Source organism: Sinocyclocheilus anshuiensis, unplaced genomic scaffold (assembly GCF_001515605.1).
Source record: "Sinocyclocheilus anshuiensis isolate Anshui unplaced genomic scaffold, SAMN03320099.WGS_v1.1 scaffold1231, whole genome shotgun sequence".
NCBI lineage: Eukaryota > Metazoa > Chordata > Actinopteri > Cypriniformes > Cyprinidae > Sinocyclocheilus > Sinocyclocheilus anshuiensis.
Window position 1 is genome coordinate 275,250 of NW_015536698.1, and position 17,590 is coordinate 292,839.

The 17,590-nt window shown below is 39.2% G+C and overlaps 1 protein-coding gene and 1 pseudogene across 1 annotated transcript in view; one reads left to right on the forward strand and one right to left on the reverse strand.

Annotated features, from left to right (window-relative positions):
- The window catches only part of mxra5a (matrix-remodelling associated 5a), a 10,948-nt gene extending 2,358 nt beyond the window's left edge, over positions 1 to 8,590 (forward strand). The window contains exons 4-7 of the mRNA XM_016441967.1: positions 290 to 680; positions 947 to 4,993; positions 5,120 to 6,041; positions 6,334 to 8,590. Coding sequence (XP_016297453.1) covers positions 290 to 680; positions 947 to 4,993; positions 5,120 to 6,041; positions 6,334 to 8,242 — 7,269 coding nt within the window. The 3' untranslated portion in view covers positions 8,243 to 8,590. The remainder of the gene's footprint in view (positions 1 to 289; positions 681 to 946; positions 4,994 to 5,119; positions 6,042 to 6,333) is intronic.
- Positions 8,591 to 10,808: 2,218 nt separating this feature from the next.
- LOC107655046 (glycogenin-1-like) lies at positions 10,809 to 17,553 on the reverse strand (annotated as a pseudogene).
- Positions 17,554 to 17,590: the final 37 nt, after the last annotated feature.

Genomic DNA, 17,590 nt, shown 5'->3' on the forward strand with positions numbered 1-17,590 from the left:
TCATTTTAGTCCACCATGCAAAAATACCATTGTTTTGCTTTGTTTTTTGGACATGTGAAAATACTATGGTACTTTGAAATAGGCAATGTACAATGTTTTTTAAATGGTATTCCCAAGAATACTATGGTCGTACCATGTGTGTGTGTGTGTGTGTGTGTGTGTGTGTGTGTGTCATATATTTATAGAACAACTTTTGCAATTAGATGACATTGAGTTAAAATTTAAAATGTAATATAAATAAATTAAAATATATTTACATATATCCAGTTGAATGCCTCTTTTTCCCCAGATGCTGAAACTAAGCTATAATAAACTGAAGGTGATTAGCAGACAGACCCTTATGGGTCTCTGGAGTCTCACTAGGTTGCACCTGGATCACAACAGACTTGAGTTCATCCACGCTGATGCATTCCAAGGCCTCATTTCACTTCGCCTTCTCCAACTGGAGGGCAATCAACTTCAGCAGCTCCACCCAGCTACCTTCTCCACTTTCTCTATTCTTGGACACTTCCCAGTTTCCACTTTGAAGCACCTGTACCTGTCTGATAATTTACTGAGCACTTTGTCACAGAAGATGCTAGCAGGCATGCCCTACCTGGAGAATCTCTCCCTGCATGGGAACCCCTGGACCTGTGACTGTCACATGAGGTGGTTCAGAGAGTGGAATAAAAATTCACCAGGTATTTATCATCATGATTGACAATCATGTTGCCATTAACATAAGAAAATAGGATGTTCCCATCAGATCAGAGGGAAAAATAATAGAAATCATGAACTGTAATTATCATCTCATAATGATCCGCTTAGGATTATATATTGTTTTTTAGAATTATACCGTACTCATAATAGTAACATTAGTTGCAGACCTGTTTTCAATGCTTTTCATTTTATTTTATCTTGATGAATGTCAATTTACTTCGAACCGCCTGTTTTTTTTCTTTTCCAGGTGTGCTGAAATGTAAAAAGGACAAAGCCTATCCAGATGGCCAGCTATGCGCTATGTGTTTCTCTCCAAAACAAGTAAAGAAACAACTCCAGGAGTTGGAGAAACCCACTTGCAATAGTCCCATCATCAGCACGGCTCACAGAGCCATTTCCCAAGAGGACACAGAAAGTGACCTCTTGATGGTTGATGAATTTCGTCAACCCCTTGGCAACATTTCCCTTGGTATGTCAGATGAACACGGACATCAAGTAGACCTGGAATGCCTTGTCACTGAGCCAAGAGAGCTGACTAGCATAGGCTGGGACTATGTTAACCAGTATCAAATATCAGCAAATGTGACTCTGACGTTAGATTTAAAGTGTGCAATTGACAGGTCCAGTTATGAGAGGTTGTGGAGATTGATTGCATATTACAGTGATGTTCCAGCCCACCTTCGAAGGGAAATTATGTTGAGTAAGGAACCTTACACAAGCTTCAGATATCGGCAAGATGTTGAAAGGGATGCTCTTTACTATACAGGAGTAAAAGCTAACATAGCCGCTGACCCACCCTGGATAATGCAGTCATCAATGGACCTTCAGCTAAACAGACTTCAGTCTACAAGTAAAAGTGTTCGACTAACTCTCAGCATGTATATGACTGAAGTTATGGAAAAGGAATCTATAAGACAGCAGAGTAGGGACTGGGCTATAATTGAGTCCAAGAATGACACTAGAACAATGCAGGCTGCTGTCGTGGGAAGTCCTGCTGAGATAAACTGTTCCATACATAGCTCAGGGAACGAGTCAGTTAAATGGATGCTACCTGATGGCTCTACTTTAAAAACACCTTTTAGCAATGGTGATAACAGGCTTTCAGCATCAAGTGCTGGTCTTCTTGAAATCAAATCTGTGGATCATTCTGATTCAGGTGTGTACTACTGTATTGCACAGGTTTCAGATGACCTTACTATTCTCCCTTTTCGCCTAACAGTGGAGGAATCCTCCAGTCCACCTCCTGGAGGTGGAGTAACAGAGCCAGTTACAGGATTCACAGGTGGACCTTTGTTCCTTCCATGTGTTGCCACTGGATCCCCTGACGCTGATGTACACTGGATTCTCCCTGATGGTAGCATTGTAAACAAGTGGGTAAACATTTCCAGGATATCTGTTGCTTCAAATGGAACTCTGATTATTCGAGACAGTCAGCTTTCAGACAATGGATACTATAAGTGTGTAGCAGGAAACCAGCATGGGATGGATACTTTGGCCACAAAAGTAATAATATCAAGGTCACCAGGTTTACTCCCATTACAGAAGTACTCAAGTAGCCCTCAACCTGCTGAGGGAGTTTCAACCAAAGTCCTTGTGACAAACGACATGGAGTCATCTGGAGATAATGAACCTCAAGAGTTTTTAGAGAAAATGCTTCCCAGGAAAGTGGATTTACCCAATCGACGGCGGGTCCCAAGCAAGGGAATAAGGGGAGGGCATCCATTCAGGAATTCCTGGAGACGCCCTGCTACTCCAAGGAGGAGAGTAGGTTCCCCAGTAGTGGATAGGGTTAACACCGTAGAGTCAAGAAAAAAAATGAATGTGTCAAACAACCAAATAGACCCAAAGCACTGGGCTAGCATTTTGTCAAAAGTTCGCAGTGGTGGAACTAGTTCAAAAACAACTACTCCAAACTATGTTCAGACCAGTACAAACAAAATACAAGAGTCAGAGGCTGCCTACACAAAGCAGTCAGAAATTGCTAACAAGATTGAAGGATCATCTGCAGAAGGTACAATAATAGAGGGCAGCAGGGCACCAGCAAAGGATGTGTTGTACTCAGTCACAATGTCACAGATGCCCATTGAGGCTACTGATTACAACTTGGATATAAGAGCTCTGAATTCTGAAAACGCGAGACATGTTATATACCAGATAGCCGCTCCTGAAACGGATCCAAATTTAGATTTGTTTACAGTTAGCACATATATCACACAACCCACAGTTGGACCACAGATGACCCATTTTACTTTGGGAGATTCAGAGGTTGCAGAAGGAGTTGCAGTGAGCACTTTGTGGAGCACAGCATCACATGGAACCCATTTACAGGAAAACCAAAGCCACACAATAGATGGTGGCATAATAACTGAAGCAATTCAAAAGTCTGATGGCAAAGATGAGGAAGAGCACAGGGTTTTGCAAAACCCTGAGGATGTGAGAGAAGTTTATCAGGGAAGGATGGATCACAACTTAGCATCGACCACAGCAAAAACCTTCTCAGAACCAAGTGCAGAAACTGCTGTGCACTCTTTTACAGAAATTCTAACTACAATTAAGGAAGGACCACAGACCCTACAAAAGCACATAACTCAGAAGAAACATAATGTCTCAAAAATTCCACTGCTTCTTACTGTGACACCAACCACCAAACCCACTTCAGGACATAAAACAACCTTCATTAATTCACTTAATGCCTCTTCCTCACGTGCTAGGAACTCATCCAGTTTGAGGAGGAGGAATGGTGGAAGACGAAAAAAGCCTAATCGAATTAGAAGTAAGACAAACAGTTCTAAATCATCAGTATATGTCACCAATGTCACCCCACTGCCCACTTCGGCTTCAGTTGTGGAGGTTACAAATGGGTTTTCAGTCACTAAGACAACTGCCTCCTCTCAAGCTAAAATAGAAACACCTTCATGGGCCAAAAGTACAGGAGCCAAGATGAATACTGCTGTTCCATTAACTGACAGCCAACCACCGTCACTAGGCAAAATGACTCATGAAGGGAACACAGATCCTTTATACAGTGGCAGGAATAACAAAACCCATGAATCCAAATCTCAAGAAAATGTATCTATGACAAAGGATAGACACTCGTCTGATTCTAAGCCAGCCCAAGAACTTAAAATAGTACCAGTGTCTCCATCAACATTCAGTAATTTTGGAAGAGAACAAGAAAAAGCAACTATACAGAAAGAAAAAAAATCCACCTTGTCCCCCCATATTCCAAATCCTTCTGTGAAGGCAGACATTCATGAGTGGTTTACAAGCATGCATATCCCTGCAGCTAAAACGTTTGAAGAGACTCAACAGGAAAAAATTACTAGAGACCCCAGCTTGATCCCAACACCAGACAACTCTCATGTACAATTAGAAGAACTTCCAGGTGCAAGTCCAGATAAAGCAAACAACCAACATAACCCCACAGAGACTGTAAACATTCTGTCATACAAAGAGCTTGAAGGAAGATTTCCTGTGAGGCCATTCTCTTCATCTTCCCCAAGCACCCAAAATGAAATCCTCAAAAATGATTTGGAAATTCAATATGGTTCAACAACAGCAGCCACTACAATTTTTGAGGGGGCACAACAGAGTTCACAGGTTCCAACAGGCAGCCCCAAAAGCTCTCCAGTATTAGTGGTTGCAACAACAGAACCAAGCAGACTTCCAACTGGTAGCATTCACAACAGAGAAGATTCTTCTTTATCCATGAAACCTTGGGCTGATGTGGCTCCAGTTACAAAAGAAAACATTCTTGCCACAACAACAACAACTGCAACAGCTCTGAAATCTCCTACAGTACATGCTCATAAGTTTTACCCAAATACACCCACTTCTGCAAGCATGCTAGGTGAACTAGACAATGCAAATCACATTCCTGACAGTGACAAATACATTAGTAAGATAGAACCTCCAATCACACAATTTCCTTATCAGTTAGCTAGCATTTCTGAGGAAACAGGGTCTCAAGAATTAGAGAAAAACATCTATAAAAAGACCACTACAAAAACACTCACGAATCAACCACTTCACTCAACTTCAACAGTATCTTCACCCAAGCAAAAACTTCCTGGTAGGCCAGGTGTTCAGGGTAGAGGAAGCTTTTCGGTACGTTATGCCACAACAGGAGGACATCAACAAAGGCCAACAGCAGTGCCTGAGGGTAGAGGCAAACCTCGGATCACCAGCACAGACATTAGATCAGTAACAGCACATGCTGAGACTGATGTCTATTTGCCTTGTGTGGCTGTGGGGAAACCCAGCCCCTTCCTTTCATGGACTAAAGTATCCACAGGTAGGAAAGATATGGTTTTTCATTATTTAACAATATTACAATTACATTTTCAATAGATTGTTGACACATGCATGTTGAAATATATCCTGTTGATACTGTACTAAAATTGTCACTGTTTTTTTGCAGGAGCAAGTGTTTCACAGAACACCAGGGTTCAAAGATTTGAGGTGTCCTCTAATGGTACACTAATAATCCATAATGTACTTCCTCTGGACCGGGGCCAGTACCTCTGCAGTGTCCAAAACCAGTATGGAGAGGATAAAATTGTAGTTAATTTGATTGTTCTGGCGGAACACCCCAGAGTGCTGCAGCCTCGCTTCAGTGAAGTCACAGCATACCTTGGAGAAACTGTTCAGTTTGAGTGTCAGTCCCAAGGGCATCCTCAGCCTCGGATCACCTGGGTCCTACCTGATAGGGAAATGGTACATTCTAGTGGACCTACTCATGGCAATCCTGAGAACATGGTCTCAGTCTTACCTAATGGCACGCTTCACATGAAATCGGTCAGTCACATGGATAGAGGAATTTATAAATGCATTGCTAGCAATGCAGCTGGTGCTGATACCATATCTGTTAGGTTGACTATTGTGGCCTTGCCACCCATCATTCAGCAACCAAGAAATGAGAATATCACTGTTCCAGAGGGAAGCACTGCCTACTTGAATTGCACTGCCAGGGGTGTCCCTCCCCCTGCCATTGGCTGGATTACCCCTGATGGAATGCAGCTCCGTCCCTCACAGTTCATTAATGGACGTAACTTGTTTGTATTCCCTAATGGGACACTCTATGTTCGTAGTCTCTCTCCGACAGATGCAGGGAGGTATGAATGCTCAGTAACCAATGTGGTTGGCACTGCATGGAGGGCCATTATTTTGACTGTAAGGAAGTCCATAATATACTCAAGAGCCAAGATTACATTTTCTTCACCTCAAAAAACAGATGTTGTCTATGGAGGCAGGTTGCACCTGGACTGTATTGCGTCAGGGAATCCAGAACCCAGGATCATCTGGAGGACTCCATCCAAAAAGCTTGTGGATGCTCACTACAGGTAATATAAACACTTCACTGAAGCACATCTCCTTTGCAGGAAAGTACATTCTAGGTTTATACATTTCAGAACAATGTGCACGTAGTCTTACTTTTTTCTACTGTCTTACTTTTTTTCCCTTTCTGCATTTCTCTTGCTACTTAAAGCATGTGGTTAGAAACTCTGTTTTCATAACTTTGTATCCTGTTTTGACTGATGAGACATGTTACCATTTGCATGCAAATCAAACACTAACTGCTCTTCTAAAAGAAGTGCACAGCAATAATAATAATGCCATTTTTTTATATTTCAGTTATGATCAAAGGATCAAAGTGTCTGCCAATGGTACGCTATCCATCGTCTCTGTGACAGAGAAAGATGACGGTGAATATCTCTGTGTTGTCCGCAACAAAATCGGGGATGATTTAGTGCCCTTTAAGGTCAGCGTAATGGCAAAACCTGCTAAAATTGAGCAGAAGACAGAGGCTGATAGGAAGGTGATGTATGGAGGAAACCTAAAAGTTGACTGTGTGGCTTCTGGACTACCTGACCCTAAAATCAAGTGGGCACTGCCTGATGGCACCATGATCAACAGTGTCATGAAGTCTGAACGTAATGTTGGCAGTCGAAGTCGCAGGTATGTTGTCTTTGACAATGGAACCCTCTTCTTCAATGAAGTCGGGATGCATGAAGAGGGCGACTATACTTGTTATGCTGAGAACCAAGTTGGAAAAGATGAGATGAAAGTGCATGTAAAAGTAGTTGCAGATGTTCCTGTGATTGCGAATAAGACAAATAATGTCATCAGGGTCCTGTACGGAGAATCCATCTCTCTGCAATGCAGTGCCAAGGGTGAGCCAACACCTCTTATATTGTGGTTTTCACCCACTAATAGAGCCATAACTTCAGGTTCAGACAAGTATTTTATACACGATAATGGGACTCTAGTAATTGAGAAAGTTCAGCGATTCGATGGTGGGAACTATATATGTCTTGCCAGGAACAGTGCCGGGCAGGATCGCAAAGTGGCCAGAGTAGAAATCCTTGTCTCTCCACCTACGATTAATGGCCTCATAGGCACCACAAACTCAATGCGGGTGTCTAGTGTGAGAGATCAGCGGAAACTGATTGACTGTGAAACTACTGGTACCCCTGTTCCACGTGTCATGTGGGTTCTTCCAGAAAATGTTGTACTCCCTGCACCATATTATGGCAGTCGAATGACAGTACATCGCAATGGCACTTTGGATATCCGTTCAGTGAGAATGACCGATGCAGGCCAGTTAGCCTGCATTGCTCGTAATGAGGGAGGTGAAACAAAGCTTGTTGTTCAGCTTGATGTAACAGATATTTTAGAGAAGCCAAAACTTAAGAGTCCTAAAATAGAGTCGCTCTTACTGACTGTAGGCAGGACCATTAACCTTAACTGTTCATTTGAGGGGTCACCTACCCCACAGCTGACTTGGATCCTTCTAAATGGCTCCCCTCTGTTGAGTGGTGCACAATTCAATAAATTCCTCCACAAGTCAGATGGGACTTTGGTCATTAGTAACCCTGCTCTCTCAGAGGCAGGCACATATCGTTGTTTGGGACGCAATGCTGCTGGAATGGTTGAAAGAACTGTTACATTAATGCCAGGGCACAAGCCAGAGATCAATAACAGGTATAACTCACCTGTTAGTATCATGAATGGGCAGAGTTTACATCTGCACTGCTTGTCAAATACTGACTCTGTCCACCTCGCCTGGACCCTGCCGAGCGGGATGGTCTTAAACCGACCTCAAAGGGCAGGTCGTTATGCTGTTCTTCCCAATGGAACCCTCTCAATCCAACAGACCGCTGTCCATGACAGAGGCTCATACACCTGCAGGGCCTCAAATGAATATGGAAGCTCCCTGCTAACTGTCCCAGTCATCATAATTGCATATCCACCCCGCGTCACTAGTGGCCCAGTTCCTGCCACCTATGCTAAAAGAGGAGTAGCAGTACAACTTAACTGTCTGGCCATAGGTATCCCCAAAGCAGAAGTTGTATGGGAGACCCCAGACCGAACACGGCTTATTGTCAGCCCCCAGCCACGGCTGATTGGGAACAAGTACCTCCATCCTCAGGGTTCCTTAATCATCCAGAATCCTACAATAAGAGATGCGGGATTATACAGATGCACAGCCAGAAATGTGGTTGGGGTTGACTCAAAAAGTACATACCTTTATGTGTACTAAGAAACACAGGACATCTACTCTTCATATGCCCTAGGAACTGCGACATTGAGCTGTAACACAGCTTAATAGCAATAGCATTTGTCAATGTGAAATATAGAAAGGAATCAGCCCATTACATTGTATTTTATTAAAGTTCGCAAGTAAAACATTGTGAAATGTAAAAAGGTACTATTCTTCAAAAGCTTGGTATGGGATTAATGTAATGTAACCAACCTACTGATAATAAAAGGCATCTTTCTACTTTTTCTTTTTGACAATGATAGTTTATGTCTAAATGTATAGATGAAATAAAAGATATATATTTATAGCCATGATGAAAAATATAAATGAAATATTCTGACTTTCAAAGCCGACAATTCAGAATATTTCACAAATCAGGGATAAAATTATTTTAATAATGCATCAAATAAAGAAAAAAAAAACATCGAATTATTCAAAACAATCAAATGTAAGTAGATGTTTTTTTACACATTTTTTGAATGAATCACACGTTCCAAAAATGACTTTTTTTCCAGTTTTACATTCACAGATTCTCAAATCAGGCACAAAGTTGCCTACAATAGCTTTCTCGTATAATTTTTGTAACTGCATAGATCTGTTTTAAAATTTTCATACCTACTTGTCCAGTTGTAACATTCGTAAATTATTTGTTTTTTGAAAACTAGTGTATTTCTATTTTGCATATTTTTAATAAAGATGACTTTTAAAAATAACCAAAGTTTCATGTCAGCCATTCTGATACAGATGACATATGAAGAACAATGCCCTTCTGTACTTAAATAGGTTAGAAATCAGAGGCAAATGTTTTGTCAGGAGAGTGATGGAAAGAGAATTTCCTCTGGGGGAGTTACTAAACTGTCATGAGAATGTGTTACAGAGAAATGAAACATCAGGGATTCAAGGGGGTGATTACTTTTTAGATTCTATATTTACAACAAGCACCATCTTGGTTCATAAACCTGTCTCTGGGTGGAAGTCCTGTAAAAATGTAGCACATTACGATGATCTTTACAGTCTGAGTAAACAAAGACCGTCAATAATTTTACACATCAATCTGCTATCAAATATAAATATATATATATGTATATACTTCAAATACAAACTTTATGCCCAACAATATGAAGCAACATGGTATTTATAAAATGTTTTTTGTTTTAAATGTGAGTGCTCTCTACACTCTGCAAATGACTTTATAAACATTCTCTAACCAGTAAATAAGAGCAGTTAATGAAAATAGGAATTTTGGAAACTATAATGTAAGAGACTAAACTGACTAAACTGAGCCCTCAAGTGATTTATGGTTTTTAGATTTCAACAACATACATATTTTGAGAAGCTGTCCTCTATTTACATGTTCTCTGTGGGAGAACATTTGTAACTGAAAAAGTCTTTACATCTGCCACACTATGTAGTACACCTTCATTTGTTACAATGCATAGCTTAAAATAAACAGCTCAAGGATGGAAATGGTAGCTGCTCTCTCTCTCTCTCTCTCTCTCTCTCTCTCTCTCTCTCTCTCTCTCTCTCTCTCTCTCTCTCACTCTTTCACTGTTGTAGCAAGTGGGAATGCAAAATTTATATTTGTTATAATTACATGTTTACAAAAGTTTACCCTGCTATGCATTCACAATCCAAACCTGGGGATGTGAAAACGGCTGTTGTATTGTCAGAACTTATATGATTGATATATGATATTTAATTTTTATTGATATTGTTTTACTACAGTAATGGTTCAAAATAAATACACATATTTAGAGTGAATCAGAATGCAATCAGATCTCTCTTGTGCTCGGTTTAGAACATATGAAGAGAGAAAGATCATTCAGAAGGGAAGACCTCAATATACTGTGACTGGCATGATTTATTGAACCAAATCAAATGAAAGATGCTCTCTAATTGACTGAGTAACATAAGTATAAATAGTTAATGACTTCAAAGAGCTGTCATGTTAACAGGGCAGATCCAGAGGGTAATAAATTGATCTAATATTAAAACAAGGGTTTAAAAAAATTAGGTTCCATCATAGAACATGCTGATGGCTTTGACTTTGTCTGGCCACTAAGTTTGCTTACCATAAAAGTTTGTGGTGTCTGGCAGATAAGAGTTGGAGACAGGGTTGTGTTAAGCATCTCTGGAGAGAGATAAATATGTTTTATAAAACTCCCAGGAATAATCCTTTATGATTTATCACCTTTTGATAGATGACAATTTTGCCTCAGACTGTTATGCTCTACCAGTGGAGTTTGTGGGGGTGTAAAAGCTAGAGAGTGTTTATAGCCTGACCTCTAGTGGCAAAAATATGACAATTTTGCTGTAGGGCACTGCAAAGAAAGACGTGTTGAAGACCATAGTCTGTTAGGCACATTTCCTCTTTGTTGAAGGATTTGTTACATGATTTTTGTTGGACATTGACAACTACTAAATCATGCTCTTGATTCTTTTCTCATGATTTAATAATAATTGATTAATACTTTAACTGATTTGAAATGGTAATTCATAATGTCTCCCCTAACAAGCTATAGAGAATATTTACAGTCAATGCTTTACAAAAACTGCAAACAAAAGATCACAGCAAAGTCTAAATCATACAGAAAGATCTTATCACATATAGGCTTATAATACAGAAACTTAATTACAAGATTCAGTTTAACGCAAGTTACATTTGTATATGAGACATTTTTAATAGCATTTTTGATATGATCCAGTGATTGTGGCAAATATACACCAGAGGTAGAAAAAAGCTATATATGAGGAGGTGAAAATGTAACAGTTGAGATGATGGGCATACAGTATAAACGGAACTATATGTTGACAGTCTTTTACATAATCTCATAAACACATCCAGCACATACACACAAAATTAATAAAGAAAAATAAACATGTTTCCTCATGATGTTGTTAAAAGTGTCTTTGCCCATATAATCAGCGGGACCTTCCTCCCACATGCGTCGATGCTCCAGGTCGTCCACCTCTGTCTCAGCAGCTGCCTGCAATTCAAGGGACCATGATAAAATCTAACTTTAGTTACAATATTGCTATCAAAATCATAATTATATGTAGTTCTGGGGGGAGATACTGGTGGATACATGACTGCAAATTCAAGTCTAAAAACTGCATTAATGAGCCACCATTAGATGGCAGTATTTATAAAAACAGACCAATCTCAAAGTTAATTTTGTGAAGCAGTGTTATTTTATTTTAGAATATTTTTTTTAATACTATTGTAGTTTTTATTCATATTTTGAATTAGTTTTTATCTTTACATTTTCTATTTCTATTTTAGTTGAAGTTTTAGTAATTTTGTTGTTATTTTTGTTCAGTCATTTGTATTATCTTTTTTTATGTCTATCATTTTTATTCATTTTTATTTCAGATCTGGTTATTTTAGTAAATCAAGTTCAACTAAATGAAAATGAGAAATGTGGCCTTACCAACTATCTGAAATAAAATAATAGCAAGTATTTTTTATATTTTATTTATTTTTTTTAATTTTTATGGTTTTGCTTAATTATAATAAAGCAGATTAATTTTTTTAATTAACCAATTTTTACTTTTTGAAAGAAGCTCAGATACTAAAGTATATTGGAAAGATGTAATGAGTATTAAAAGAAATGCAACAACATAATCATTCATTTTCCCCATAAGTGTCACGGTGCACCTATACGGTGAGGAGCGAGGAACAAGGAACGAGGGGAATGCTGGAGAATCAGGATACACAGTCTTTATTGACATTGACACCACAGGAATAACACGTAGGACATGGGGATTGACGATCAATACCGGACGGGCAACGAGGGGCAGAAAACACTTTAAATACACTGAAACTAATGGGACACACCTGGGAACAATGGAACAGAATGGGGAACACCTGGAACCAGAGGTGGTTCTACATTGAATTACACCCTGGGCGAGACCCCCTTCAACTATTGCAATTACAACAGGAAACACACTTTTTAAGGTGCACAATCTCCACCTCCAATTCTGCACAAAATATGACAGTATCCCCCCCGCCCTTGTCCGTTCCATTTGGGAGAGACCCAGAGGAGAACTGTCCCCCGCGCCGCGCCCCGCTCCCCTGTCCCCTTCTCACACAGCTTCTGTGCACGGCACCTTCTCAGCAAACAGGGGCGCCAATTTGCCAATTCCCCACACAGTGAAATTATAGATAATAGAAAACTGCTTCGCGGCGGCGGCGCAGAGGATTTTATTATTTTTTTTAACTGCTCGTGCCGCCCCCCATGTATCATGAAAAAATGCCGCCCCGGGCGGCTGCCCGGTTCACCCGTGCCAAAAACTGCTACTGCCTGGAACAAATGATAACACAATCAGGAAAGGAACAGGAAACCAAATAAGGAAATAAACATAACCTGGAGCACGTGGGGGAAGAAAACACACACAGACACGGAACAGAGTCTGACATTACTCCCCCCTCCCGGAAGGGCGGCACAGGGAGCTCAGGGACCATGGCAGAGCAGGGAGCTCAGGGAGCCATGGCGGAGCAGGGAGCTCGGGGTGCCATGGCGGAGCAGGCAGTTCGGGGCGCCATGGCGGAGCAGGCAGACTAGGAAGCCATGGCGGAGCAGGGAACTCAGGAGGCCATGGCGGAGTAGGGAACTCGGGGAGCCATGGCGGAGCAGACAGTTCAGGAGGTCATGGCAAAACAGGGAGCTCAGAAGGCCACAGAAGACACTTTTTTTATGGATGGGCACTTTTTATTTAACTTCTTTTGGACTGATGCATGCAGCACCAGCAAAGACACATTTATAATATAACTCCGACTGGATTCGTCTGAAAGAAGAAAGTCATATACACCTAGGATGACTTGAGGGTGAGTAATTTATGGGCTAATTTTCATTTTTTGGTGAACTAACCCTTTAATGTAATGAATTTTAATTCATAAAGCATGTACACGCTTGTGAGGTAATGGAATGTGTATACTGGTTCAAACAAAATCTGCACTGGAGTATACAGGAAATGGATTGAATGAATGGACAGCAAACTGACAATAATTTTATCCTTTACTTAAATCAAAAGGTTCTGGTCCAATTTAATCACTGGCCTTTGCGTTGCATGTAAACTGATCTCTTCACATTCACTGTGTATTTGCATCACTCTGAACTGGTTGTTTTCTTTGTGCTGTTGGTGAGTCACTGTTGGGTGTGTCACTGGATTTGTCTAAAAGCCCAGAGGGCACAATACTTTTAAGGAAGTTGGAGTTGATTCAGAAAGAGACTCAAAGTGAGAGGCAAATCAAGACTACATAATGTTATTTTTCACAATTCTTAATTTCAGTTCTTCCAACCTTGATTTCTCTCAATGGGCAGTACGACTTACAGATTCCTCAGACATTTCAGATGAGATGATTGTCAGTGAGTCCAAAGTCAGATCTTGGAGAGGTGGAGAGGGTGTCATCATTTCTCTGTGGTGGGCTTCAGTGCTGCTCTTTTGGCTTTGTGATGGAGTCTGATGTATCTGTGGAGAAACCAAATGCTGCACTGACTACAAACCAAGAGAAAGATCAGAGATGACTGACTGACAGTTTATAAACTATTTAATATTAGGTCCATTAAATTAGATGATTATGCTAATGGTGAGTTAAAATGAGAGTTTACACAAAAATGAAAATTCAGTCATCATTTACTCACCCTCATGTGGTTGCAAAGCCATTAACTTCTTTCTTAAGCAGAACATAAAAAAGATTTTGAAGAATGTTGGAAAACAAGATTTTTGTTTCCCATTGACTTCTGATTGTATGGACAAAAAAATACAGTGGAAGCCAATGGGAACTGAAACCATTTGGTTACCAACATTCTTCAAATTATCTTCTTTCATGTTTCACAGAAGAAAGGGTCCCACTTTATATTAAGTGGCCCTAATACCTGTGTACTTACATAGTAAATAGATGTGTACATAGTATGTAACCACAGTGTAAGTACACATTGGTACATAGTATCTACAGCTGTAATGTTTATGTAACTACATATATGTAACAACCCACTGAATGGTATGTGTAAATACAAATGTGTAACAGGACATTGGTAACAACACTTCTTGGTAATGAACGTAAAATGTGTAACAGGAATAACAGCACTTTTTGGTAAAGAAAGTGTTACACTTTATATTAAGTAAGTAATTCCTATGGATTTACCATGTAATTACTCGGATGTTACACAGCAGTGGCCAGTAAGTTAGGCTTTACATATAAATTGTGGTTGGTGTCCAGAATGTTACACTTTATATTAAGTGGACAGTTCCTGAGGAGTTACCATGTAAGTACACTGGTAATCCCTAGTGGTTCAAAGTGATTTTGCAATAACTTTGGTTAGTGATTCCCAGGGATGAATAAACTGATAAAATATTCCTTGAATACAATGGAAGTCATTTTTGATAAAAGTGTATGCAAAATGCATAAATATATGTCATAAGAACAGTCAAATGGGCCACGTAGGTATTATTACTGTGAACAAAATGAAAACAAGATATCTGATGTGAGTGCAGTCTTACATAGTCTTCATTATTGTCATCCTTTTTAACTTGTAGCTGTCACACCATAAATTTATAAATTGCTGAAAGTTCTTGATAGAATGCCTAAAAGATGACTCATTGGCAGCTTGTGGGTCATATGAAAGGTGCCAGGGCTTGGTCCCACCCAAGAAGTGGACAAATTTTGCATGGTGGCCATACCTGTACAAAACCAGAATGTCTATCTGTCATATATGTATGTGTTTAATGTAATATTGGATTAGTTACTAAACAGTACACAAATACATAACATAAGGAATACTTAATAAAAGTTTGCATGAAAACTTACTGCTGAAATGCTGGCAGATATGTTTAAACAGTGCCTACTGTGAGGTTGTACACAATTGATAAATGCTTTCTGATATCTTTTACTGCCCAGTCACTGAAGAAAGTGTTTAAAACACCCTGGTCTCCTCCTATACTGGACAAGACATGACATAGTAATGTATATGAATAGAAAGTTCTAAAGAACAGCATTTATTTGAAACTTTTTGAAATAGTATAAATGTCTTTACTGTCACTTTTGATCAATTTAATACATACTTACTGAATAAAAGTATGAATTGCTTTCAAATAAAATCTTACTGAAACCTTTGAATGGTAATGTATATATGGTGTTCTTGTTTTTAAAGATTAAAAAATACAAACGTGACAAAACGGCATTGAGGCTAATTCAAGTTCCAACAGGCTTTGAGCGCATTCAAACTTAGACAAAAATTAAAAGATTTGATTGTAATATCAGCTAAATATAACCGTGTGATTCACCATCAAAGCTGCCGTGCTGTGCAGTGTGTTCCATTATTTGGATGTGGGTATTCAGGGAGGGCCTAAACACAAATACCACAGAGTTGAAGCAATCTGGCCAGCCTGGATCAGGTGCAGCAGACAATCCTTCATATTCAAACAGCTCAACATTACACAGTACCTGCAGCAAATAATTATATTACAGCCAAATTGTGGGACCAACACCTCATGCATTATCCTCTGAAAGTCTGTAGTTTACCTGCACTGTAACATATGTACAAATGGACTATTGTTAACTTTATTATTGCTATTTTTTTATATTTATTTAAAGGGGTCATATGATGCGATTTAAATTTTTCCTTTCTCTTTGGAGTGTTACAAGCTCTTCGTGCATAAAGAATTAAGTGGAATTGAACTGCTGGTTTCGTCTGGCCAGAGGAGAACTGGCCCCCCGACTGAGCCTGGTTTCTCCCAAGGTAAGAGCTTGTAACACTCCAAAGAGAAAGGAAAAATTGAAATCGCATCATATGACCCTTTTAATGTTTTTGTCTCGTCGCTCCGGCCGGCATAGAGGAGAAACAATAACGTACAGTATGTGGAAAATAATGTGTTTTTTGAACCTTAAACCGCATAATCACATTTCATTACACCAAATACACAAAATAATGTTATTTTTAGCAACATCATATGACCCCTTTAAATTGAATGTGCATGTTTGATTCCCTAATGCTATTGATATCAAGTTGATGTGTCTACAGTCCTTTTACATAAACATTTGCCAAATAAAAAGCCTTTAAACTTTAAAATCTGCACATCAAATTTGGCTGGGAAATTACCCACAAAAAAATCATTTGAAGCCATTGTTGTATTACATGAGAAATGCATGAAATAGACATTACAAAAAGTAGCTTTAGAAAGATTTTTTTTTGCATTGTCTTTTTTTCTTTCTTTTTTTCATTTGTATGCGTTTTATTTTTGTGAACTATCCCTTTAATTAGTTTTTCATTAATATGGATTTTTTTTTAAAAATTTCAGATTTTTTTTTATTAATATGTAAATATGATATTATTTTTTTAATGAAACACTATTCTAAATAAGAAACTGCCAGTGGGTGCCAGTAAATGTCTTAATGAATAAGTCATTGATTCATTAATTCGATTGGTTCAAACGGCTGATTCATTCATGAATGCAGTAAATGGCTCTCTTTATGAATTGGCCATTGAATCATTGGTTCACCCCATTCCTTTAAAAGGCGGATTCATTCAGAAATTGTGTTGCTTGGAGACGCACAACAGTTCTGCTGTGGCTTTAATAAGAAATAAAACTGAGCAAAAACAGACAATATTGTGTCTAAAACAATACTTAAGTTTATTTAGTGAACTGTTGTGTAAAAACAGCACTCGTCTGATATTGCACTCGTTGCTCGTGTGATATGGCTTAACTAGCCTATATATGATATAAACATGAGACAAAATCTCATACATTTTTTTCCCAATATCTTGCATTTTTAGGTCATGTAGGTTAACTGCATTCTATAGGCTCCATCACGCAGTGAGTTGTTGTCCTGCATCATGTTTGTCACCAATCAACTGTATAGGTGTGTTCGACTTGAAGCGGCACTGTGCAAACCGATCAGTGGTGCATGATATCAAAGTACTGCCAGAGCTATAGAGCAGACGGCTCTGCATGCTTTCAAATCGCTCTCACGGTACTTTGATGTCATACAACGATCGGCTTGTTCGAGATGCATCGGCGCTGCACAGACCGATCGGTGACATAAAACCATCTTTACTTTTATCTAAACATAACTAAGCACTCACAAGTGTGTCTGCATCCAAGAACACACTTGCTGTACTGTGTAAGAATTTTTCTTGTTTGTAAACGAATCCACGGTAAAATGAAGTGAACAAACGACCAAGTTCTTACTGACACGGTCTGGAACTTTTATTAAAAATAAAGTTCATCCACTCTTTCCTAATGTTGGGATCAGAAGGAAGGCATATTTAAAATAATAAATATTATACATACAATAAATCTTCAATCATTTCTGTGGTTCATGGTTCAAGAGGTGTATTACACACG